This window comes from Stegostoma tigrinum, unplaced genomic scaffold (assembly GCF_030684315.1).
Source record: "Stegostoma tigrinum isolate sSteTig4 unplaced genomic scaffold, sSteTig4.hap1 scaffold_124, whole genome shotgun sequence".
In the NCBI taxonomy this organism is placed as follows: Eukaryota; Metazoa; Chordata; class Chondrichthyes; order Orectolobiformes; family Stegostomatidae; genus Stegostoma; species Stegostoma tigrinum.
The window spans coordinates 571,875-581,850 of record NW_026728073.1 but is presented as its reverse complement, the minus strand read 5'-3'; the positions used below and the strand labels follow the sequence as shown (position 1 = coordinate 581,850).

The 9,976-nt window shown below is 47.1% G+C and overlaps 1 protein-coding gene across 1 annotated transcript in view; it reads right to left on the bottom strand.

Annotated features, from left to right (window-relative positions):
* Positions 1 to 2,419: 2,419 nt before the first annotated feature.
* Positions 2,420 to 9,976, bottom strand: part of LOC132207693 (utrophin-like) — a 425,643-nt gene continuing 418,086 nt past the window's right edge. The window contains exon 11 of the mRNA XM_059643597.1: positions 2,420 to 5,436. Coding sequence (XP_059499580.1) covers positions 5,327 to 5,436 — 110 coding nt within the window. The 3' untranslated portion in view covers positions 2,420 to 5,326. The remainder of the gene's footprint in view (positions 5,437 to 9,976) is intronic.

Sequence of the window (9,976 nt, the reverse complement as noted above, 5' to 3'; positions counted from 1 at the left end):
GAGACAGGATTTTGTAGGCTACATTCGCCAATTATCTTGGTCGCTGATTTCTAACTTCCTCCCTCACTCCCTTCCACTTGTAGGTCAGGGTGATGATACCATTCCTCATGGATTTGCGCATAGTACCTGACAGAAGCATACTGTCGTACAGCTCCAGCAGCCTGAAGGATGAGCAGAGCTCGATACGTTTGTCTCAATCTGACATCCTGACAACACCAAGCTCCAGCAGGCCCTGGCCACTCAACCCCCAAAGAGCTGAATACAACTCAGCTGGAAAGGCATCACCTCCCACAGTTTTATTCTTTTCTAAGGACTCGAAGGCCTTCCCCAGCTCATCCAGAGATAATGGTCAGTCCAGGCTCCCCTGCTTGGTGTTGTCAAAGACCCCCAGGATCGAGGACAGGAATGACTGGGAGTCACGGCACTGTCTGTGGGCATAGTGTCATAGGGACTGGCTTAAAAGGATTTGCCGAGCTTCAGGATGTCAGATTGAGACAAACTTATCGAGCTCTGTTCATCCTTCAGGCTACTGAGCACAAGGCTCTCCTTTAGCCTCTTCAAGAAGGAATGTGAACACATCTCATTCGGTCACATGCAGCTGTAAAGGACACTGATTAGGCCTCCATTGGAATACCGTTTCTAATTCCAGTCTCCCTGCTGTCGGAAAGATGTTGTGAAACCGGAAAGGATTCAGAAAAGATTTACAAGGATGGTGACTGGGTTGGAGGGTTAAAGCTAAAGGACGAGGCTGAACAGAATGGGGCTATTTTCCCTGGAGCATCAAAGGCTGAGGGATGATCTGATAGAGATTGGTAACCGCATGAGAGGCATGGATAGGGTTTATAGACATTGTCTTTTCCCTGGCGTGGGAGAGTCCATAACTGAAGGGCATAGGTTTAAAGTGACAGGGGAAAGATCTAAAAGGGATTTCAGGTACATTATTTTCATGCAGAGGGTGGTGCATGCGTGCAATGAGCTGCAAGAGAGGGGACGAGAAGCTGGTACAATTTCAACATTTAAAAGCCATCTGAATGGGAAAATGAATAGGAAGAGTTTAGAGGGATATGGGCCAAATTCTGGCAAATGGGACTACATTTATTTAGGATATCGAGTCAGCATGAACAAGTTGGACCAAACGGTCTGTTTAAGTGCTGTCTGTCTCTGACTGTTATGATCTCTTGCTGCACAGTGCAGACCCTGAACCGCAAGATTATCTTGGAGGCCTCCGAGGCAGAGAGTGGGGCTTGCTGCCTCGACACCTCCTGGGGCTCCTCGGCGACATTGACCCGATTGTCTGGAGTAACAGTAGGTTTTGCACGGGTTTCTGGAGTTTGAACAGTTTTGCCCAACTCTCTCTCATCTTCTGAACACTTTTCAGGACAAAGAACTTCTTGATGTTCCCTTTGACTGCCTCCCACCAAGTGCAAAAAGGGTCTTCATCCTTCTCCAACCTGTGTGCTCTCTTTTGAGCTTCTTAATGATTTTTCTGGGGTCAACAGTTTCACATTCAGCTTCCATGTTCCCTTGCCAGCCCACTGGTCATCCTGTAGGTGACAGTCAGCCAGCAGGAGGCAGTAGTCAGAGAAGAACACCGGCTTGACTTCAATGGATATGATCGAGGACGTGTGGGCGCAAACAGGAAATCTGTCCAATGGGTGTATAGACACATCTGGCTATGACCAGGTGTTTCTACTCTGTGCTCAGTCTGCAGGGGTGCTGAAGATGTTATGCAGCTTGGCAACTTCAACCGTTTCCATCAGAAATCTGGACGTCGAGTCCAGTTCACTGTCATACCCTCCATATTGTTCATTCGTGCCGATGATGCAGCTGAAGTCTCTGGCCAGAGTGACTGGCCTGGACATGACCAGCAGCAGTGGAAGCAGGACGGCCAACCCCTCACTCTTTCCCAGTGGGGTCTCCATGTTAATTACTCCGGGAAGCGTTTCTATATGAGCCTGGCCTGATCTGCACATCTCCCAGAAACTATATGGTAACTGTAAACAGTCTTAAAGTGAGCCCGATTGATTCACCCTCCTATCAGTAACTTGCCAATGATTATTGCCTGTTTCACAATCAGTCTAGTCTGATCTTCTGTTCCTCTGAGTGAATCCTCTGTCCTCTTCCATTCAGCCCGTGCCTTTGAGAATACAGCCAGATTCCCCTTCAGGCTGCATTTCATTCTCCTCACTGTCTCGGTGCTGCCACATACATCACCTGTCTCTCCATTTCCGTCTGCAATAGTTCTGTGAAACCCATCCCCCTCCCCGCCCCACCTTCCAGCTGCAATGTTGGAACATCACCACATTGGGCATTGCCATTAGTGGTCCAGCTCATTCATATTTCTTCACAAAACAGAAACACAACTCATCAACAAGACTAAGTGGCAGGCAAATGAGATACATCATCCATCTAAAAACAGTTTGTTCTTCAAAAGTGGAACTAACTTTAATTTGTATGCGTACAATAGAATCAGGAAGAATAATACATATATAGCATGCAACTCATTTCACTGAACACATTTGTGCAAATAAATGATATCTCTGCAGTTCAACCAATTCCAACAGCATAACATTAGAGACAGAGCATTTGGAAATGATACAGAAATTTCAGATACTAATGATTTAAAGAGGAGCACAGATCGGGGAAACTGAACATGGTGTACACACAAAAATCCATTTCGCAATTGCAATGCCTCATTCAGGCAATTACATCTCTCTCCCTCAGTCTCAAATGGTAACATCTTCCCATTCGATTTTCTTCTACTCTCTGGGCCACCCCCAATTAGCAGTTCCCTTCTCTCCCCAGTTTAGCGTCATGCCTTCCTTTACACTAGTATGTAATGGTACCTTTCTAGTACATGTTTGATTTTCGATGAACACACCGCACTGGTTTGTGACCAGGTCGGCCAGTTGAACCTCTCAGAATGAGAGTTGACTGATTGCTCCATATGAACAGCCCAAATCAGGGAGCCCTGGCTGACAGATAAGAAGTGTGAGGGTCAGAGACGCTGACACCCTGGCAACTATCTCTGAATGAGGCAGTGCTAAAGTTGAAGACAGATCATTTGTAAATAAAAGTTGAATTGAAGATCGACACTGGCCTCTGTATTTCAAATACTCATTTAAATTACATTTTCAGCACTGGGTTTGAATATTATTGTTATCCTTTTGTTATCAAACATCTCTGTGTGCAGTGATCAGCAGGGTTATAACATGGAGGTGTCGGAACAGGATTGTTTAGATTCCCTACAGTGTGGAAACAGGCCCTTTGGCCCCACAAGTGCACACCAAACCTTGGAGCATCCCATCCAGACCCACGCCCCTGAACACTGTGGGCAATTTAGCAAGGCCAATCCACCTAGCGTGCACATCTTTGGATTGTGGGACGAGACTGAAACACCTGGAGGAAACCCACGCAGACACAGGGACAAGGTGCAAATTCCACACAGACAGTTGCCTGAGGCTGGAATTGAACCTGGGTCCCCAGTGCTGTGAGGCTGCAGTGCTAACCGCTGAGCCACCGTGCCGCCCCATATCGTGTTGCTTTTGCACAAACTTTGATGAAGAGGAAAATGCCACTGATAATGGGAACTGCAGATGCTGGAGAATCCAAGATAACAAAGTGCGGAGCTGGATGAACACAGCAGGCCAAGCAGCATCTCAGGAGCACAAAAGCTGACATTTCGGGCCTGGACCCTTCATCAGAGACGGGGATGGGAGAGGGAACTGGAATAAATAGGCAGAGGGGGGGATGCGGACCGAAGATGGAGAGAAAACAAGATAGGTAGAGAGGAGAGTACAGGTGAGTAGGTAGGGAGGGGATAGTTCAGTCCAGGGAAGATGGACAGGTCAAGGAGGCAGGATGAGGTGGTAGGTAGGAAATAGAGGTGTGGCTTGAGGTGGGAGGAAGGGATGGGTGAGAGGAACAACAGGTTAAGGAGGCGGAGGCTGGGCTGGTTTTGGGAAGCAGTCGGGGGAAGGGAACGGCTGGGCTGGTGTCGGGGGAAGGGAACAGCTGGGCTGGTTTTGTGATGCAGTCGCGGGAGGGGAAGAACTGGGCTGGTTTTGGGATGCAGTTGGGGAGGGGGAGTTTTTGAAGCTTGTGAAGTCCACATTGATACCATTGGGTTGCAGGGTTCCAAAGCGGATTATGAGTTGCTGTTCTTGCAACCTTCGGGTGGCATTATTGTGGCACTGCAGGAGGCCCATGATGGACATGTCGTCCAAGGAATGGGAGGGGGAGTTAAAATGGTTCGCGACTGGGAGGTGCAGTTGTTTGTTGCGAACCGAGTGGAGGTGTTCTGCAAAGCGGTCCCCAAGCCTCTGCTTGGTTTCCTCAATGTTGAGCGGGTCAGGAGTGAGGGGGCAGGTCACTGTGTCGGGGCCAGGACTGCAGGGGCAAGTCACTGTGAGCGGGTCAGCACGGAGGGGGCAGGTTGCTGTGAGGGGGTCAGCACGGAGGGGGCAGGTTGCTGTGAGGGGGTCAGGACAGAGGGGGGAGGTCGCTGTGAGTGGGTCAAGACTGAGGTGGCAAGTCGCTGTGAGGGGCTGAGGACTGAGGGGGCAAGTCGCTGTGAGCGGGTAAGGATGGAGAGGGCAAGTCCTTGTGATTGGGACAGGACTGAAGGGGCGAGTCGCTGAGAGGGGGTCAGGACTGCAGGGACAAGTCGCAATGACGGGTCAGGACTGCAGGGGTAATTCGCTGTGAGTGGGTCAGGTCTGCAGAGAGAAGTCGCTGTGAGCAGGTCAGGACTGCAGGGGCGAGTCACTGTGAGCGGGTCAGGACTGCAGGCGCTAGTCGGTGTGAGCGGGTCAGGACTGCAGGCGCTAGTCGGTGTGAGCGGGTCACGACTGTAGGGGCAGGTCGCTGCGAGTGGGTCAGAACGGAGGGGGCAAGTTGCTGAGAGCGGGTCAGGACTGGAGGGGGCAATTCGTTGTGAGCATTTCACTGAGGCACTGTATCCCATTTCCATCTGTCAGTGCATCCCATTTGTCTCAGTCACTGCATCCCTATTTCCCTCCGACACTGCATCCCTATTTCACTCAGTCACTGCATCCCATTTCACTCAATCACTGCATCCCATTTCACTCAGTCACTGCATCCCATTTCACTCAGTCACTGCATCCATGCTGCATGGTATATGCTATGTATAAATGTGGCATAAAATCCTGACTTGTATGTTCATTTCCTCTTGTAATAACATGTGGCATCATTAGCATCCTTAATCACTTGCATTTAATCGGAAAGCCTGGTACAAACACCAGATAACATGACAGTCCGAACAGAACGCATTTTCCAATGCTTTAAACATATAGTCATGTGTGTCTCAGTGAATAAAAATCCTCCTCATTTTACTGCAATTAAATCTCATAATAAAGGGAGTATGTCTGAAAGTCGTCTCATCCGAAGGAAACCAGACTTGCTCCAGGAAAGCTGCTAAAATATATCAAGAAAAATATATATGAAATGATTCTAGAAATTTCTGCAACACAAAGATCAAAGGAAACAATAGTTTGATGAACACACTGTTAAGTGTTGCACTTACACATCACATTTTGGAAAACAAACCACACTGATTTTCTACTTTATAAAAAAAAAAATTGTTCCAAGTCTTCATTATGCAGCACTGCAGTGAACTGAAAAGGTGTAGAATTTTAACATGCATAGAAAGTATGTGCACAAGTCAAAGCAAACAAAAAAAAGCCACTTCTGTCCTAAAAAGACAATATTATATGACAAAAAGGCAGGGAAGTTTGAGAACACAGCATCATGCTTCCTGCAGAGATAGAGTTTTGCCTGCGTCATAGGGCCGATCAGGGATGGCATAGGGAACTTGGGTGTGGAGCCTGAGGAGGTAGGGGAAGCCCTAAATGAGTTTTTTGCTTCTGTCTTTACGAAAGAAACAAACTTTGTAGTGAATGAAACGTTTGAAGAGCAGGTGTGCATGCTGGAATGGATAGAGATAGACGAAGCTGATGTGCTGAAAATTTTGTCAAACATGAAGATTGACAAGTCGCCAGGCCCGGATCAGATTTGTCCTCGGCTGCTTTGGGAAGCGAGGAATGCAATTGCTTCGCCACTTGCGAAGATCTTTGCATCCTCGCTCTCCACTGGAGTCGTACCTGAGGACTGGAGAGAGGCAAATGTAATTCGTCTCTTCAAGAAAGGAAATAGGGAAATCCCTGGCAATTATAGACCGGTAAGTCTCACGTCTGTCGTCTGCAAGTTGTTGGAAAGGATTCTGAGGGATAAGATTTATGACCATCTGGAAGAGCATGGCTTGATCAAATACAGTCAACACGGCTTTGTGAGGGGTAGGTCATGCCTTACAAACCTTATCGAGGTTTTGAGGATGTGACTAGAAAAGTTGATGAGGGTCAAGCTGTGGATGTGGTGTATATGGACTTCAGTGAGGCATTTGATAAGGTTCCCCATGGTAGGCTCATTCAGAAGGTCAGGAGGAATGGGATACAGGGGAACTTAGCTGCTTGGATACAGAATTGGCTGGCCAACAGAAGACAGCGAGTGGTAGTAGAAGGAAAAGATTCTGCCTGGAAGTCAGTGGTGAGTGGAGTTCCACAGGGCTCTGTCCTTGGGCCTCTACTGTTTGTAATTTTTATTAATGACTTGGACGAGGGAATTGGAAGGATGGGTCAGCAAGTTTGCAGACGACACAAAGGTCGGAGGTGTCGTTGACAGTGTAGAGGGCTGCTGTAGGCTGCAGCGGGACATTGACAGGATGCAGAGATGGGCTGAGAGGTGGCAGATGGAGTTCAACCTTGATAAATGCGAGGTGATGCATTTTGGAAGGTCGAATTTGAAAGCTGAGTACAGGATTAAGGATAGGATTCTTGGCAGCGTGGGGGAACAGAGGGATCTTGGTGTGCAGATACATAGATCCCTTAAAATGGCCACCCAAGTGGACAGGGTTGTTAAGAAAGCATATGGTGTTTTGGCTTTCACTAACAGGGGGATTGAGTTGAAGAGTCGTGAGATCTTGTTGCAGCTATATAAAACTTTGGTTAGACCGCACTTGGAATACTGCGTCCAGTTCTGGGCGCCCTATTATAGGAAAGATGTGGATGCTTTGGAGAGGGTTCAGAGGTGGTTTACCAGGATGCTGCCTGGACTGGAGGGCTTATCTTATGAAGAGAGGTTGACTGAGCTCGGTCTCTTTTCATTGGAGAAAAGGAGGAGGAGAGGGGACCTAATTGAGATATACAAGATAATGAGAGGCATAGATAGAGTTGATAGCCAGAGACTATTTCCCAGGGCAGAAATGGCTAGCACGAGGGGTCATAGTTTTAAGCTGGTTGGTGGAAAGTAGAGAGGGGATGTCAGAGGCAGGTTCTTTACGCAGAGAGTTGTGAGAGCATGGAATGCGTTGCCAGCAGCAGTTGTGGAAGCAAGGTCATTGGGGTCATTTAAGAGACTGCTGGACATGTATATGGTCACAGAAATTTGAGGGTGCATACATGAGGATCAATGGTCGGCACAACATTGTGGGCTGATGGGCCTTTTCTGTGCTGTACTGTTCTATGTTCTATGTTCTAACTGTGGGCACTGTAAATCAGCAACAAAAGCAGAAGTTGCTGGAAAAGCTCAGCAGGTCTGGCAGCATCAGTGAAGAGTGAGATCTGAGGAAGGGTCACAGGACGCGAAACATTAACTCTGACATTGTCTATGTCATTGTGAGTTATGTCTATTGCTTCAGCCAAATCCAACCAACTCTGAATGAAAATCAATGCTTAAGAAATATCCAAAACATCCGCTGTCCCCGTTGTGGCTTCCTCCACATTGGGGAAACGATGCAGAGGCTTGGGGACCACTTTTCAGAACACCTACGCTCAGTTTGCAATAAACAACTGCACCTCCCAGTCACGAACCATTTCAACTCCCCCTCCCATTCCTGAGAGGACATGTCCAACCTGGACCTCCTGCAGTGCCATAATGACGCCACCCGAAGGTTGCAGGAACAGCAACTCATATTCTGCTTGGGAACCCTGCAGCCCAATGGTATCAGTGTGGATTTCACAAGCTTCCAAATCTCCTGTCCTCCCACTGCATCCCAAAACCAGCCCAGCTCGTCCCTGCCTCCCTAACCTATTCTTCCTCTCACCCATCCCCCCTCCCACCTCATGCCGCACCCCTATTTCCCCTCATCCCGCTCCCTTGACCTGTCCGGCCTCCCCAGACTGACCTATCCCCTCCCTGCCTCCCTACCCATACTCTCCTCTCCACCTATCTTCTCCTCCATCCATCTTCCATCCGCCTCCCCCTCTCTCCCTATTTATTCCAGAACCCGCACCCCCTCCCCATTTTCTGAAGAAGGTTCTCGGCCCGAAACGTCAGCTTTTGTGCTCCTGAGATGCTGCTTGGCCTGCTGTCTTCATCCAGTTCCACACGGTGTTATCTCGCGTTCTCCAGCATCTGCAGTTCCCATTATCTCTCCAAAACAAAGGCTGCTGTCTTTCAAAACCCAATCTCAGATTTTGCAGATAGTCCTTACCCTGAAAAAATACCAAATATGTATAAACAGGAAAACTGGAGGTGAAACCATTCAAAAAATTTTCATTGGCACAACAAATGTTCCAACTGTAAAAGCAGGTTAAGCACCTGTATATAAGGAAACTTTAAACAGACACTTACAGCCAACAAATGTGAGAAATTTCCATTTCTTGCTGGATTACCAATTTTGCTGTTGGGAAAATAGGCCTCGGCTTAGCAATGTAAATTCAAACAAGATAGCCCCCTCTCAGAACTCAACACTCAGTCGTAGAGTTCTGTTTTCACAGGTTGGCGTATAATAGCATCAAGCACAATACACCAAATCTTCTTTGGTACCTTTTCCTTCCATAAAACTGCTTTTAGTAGATGCACACAGAAATCATTTCATACACGTTGAACAGTTGGTAAGTTCAAGAGGCCAGTTCCAGCACTTCGACTTGCATCTGCTTCATCATCAAAACAGAACAAAATAAAGACCCACTCTTTGTAAGTCACATTTTCCATTTTTAGTGACGAGGTGAAGTGCGAGAACTGCTCACTTGATGTTAAAATCTCCTAAATATGTACCTATATATTTCAATTCTGTGAAATATGTGGAATGAGTTCGAGAGAAGGATTAATTTTCTTGTGCTGGGAGAGAGCTGGGACAGATAAAATAGGTTGAATGGCCTCCTCCCATGCTAAAAATGTCCATAACTGTTCTTGGCCCTGCGAAATTGAAGTGGCCATCCTTTCATTATGACTGTGAGACGCAGCATGTTACGATAGATGGTACAATGAAGAAATCCTTTGTTATTAATGAATTTTTCAGCACTAGGCATTCTTCCGAAGTCAAATGTTCGATATGTACCTGTTGCACTGACTTGGTTCCAAACAGTTATAATGTGGAGGTGCTGGTGTTGGACTAGGATAGACAAAGTCAGAGCTCACATGACATCAGGTTATAATCTGACAGGTTTATTTGAAATCACACAAGCTTTGGGAGTGCAGTCCCTTCATCAGGTGCGGTCAGGGAGGTAAACACACAGACACACAATTGATAAGCAGACAGATCAAAACATCATACAACTGGTGTGAGTGGAGTGTCAGATAATAAGTCTTCATCCAGGATGTTTGTTTGTTTGCAGATATTTTGTTGAAGAAACACACAACTTGTCGTGACAGTCAGTGTGGTATCTTATAAATTCTTGCTTTTGAAATAAAGGTTAAAACTCTAAGACAGATTCTGAACACAAGCCTCGAAACTACAAGTCAGAGTCTGACCTGAGATGTCACCTTTTGTACATTCCTGTTGCGCTGCCTGATTATCATGACAACACAGCACTGACATGGACTTTATAAACGCTTTACTTGCCTCTAACACTCTTGGTCACCTGTATAGAGTTATTATCTGACACTCCACTCACGCCAATTCTATGATCTTTTGATCTCTCTGCTTATAAGCTGTGTCTCTCTGTGGTCACCTCAC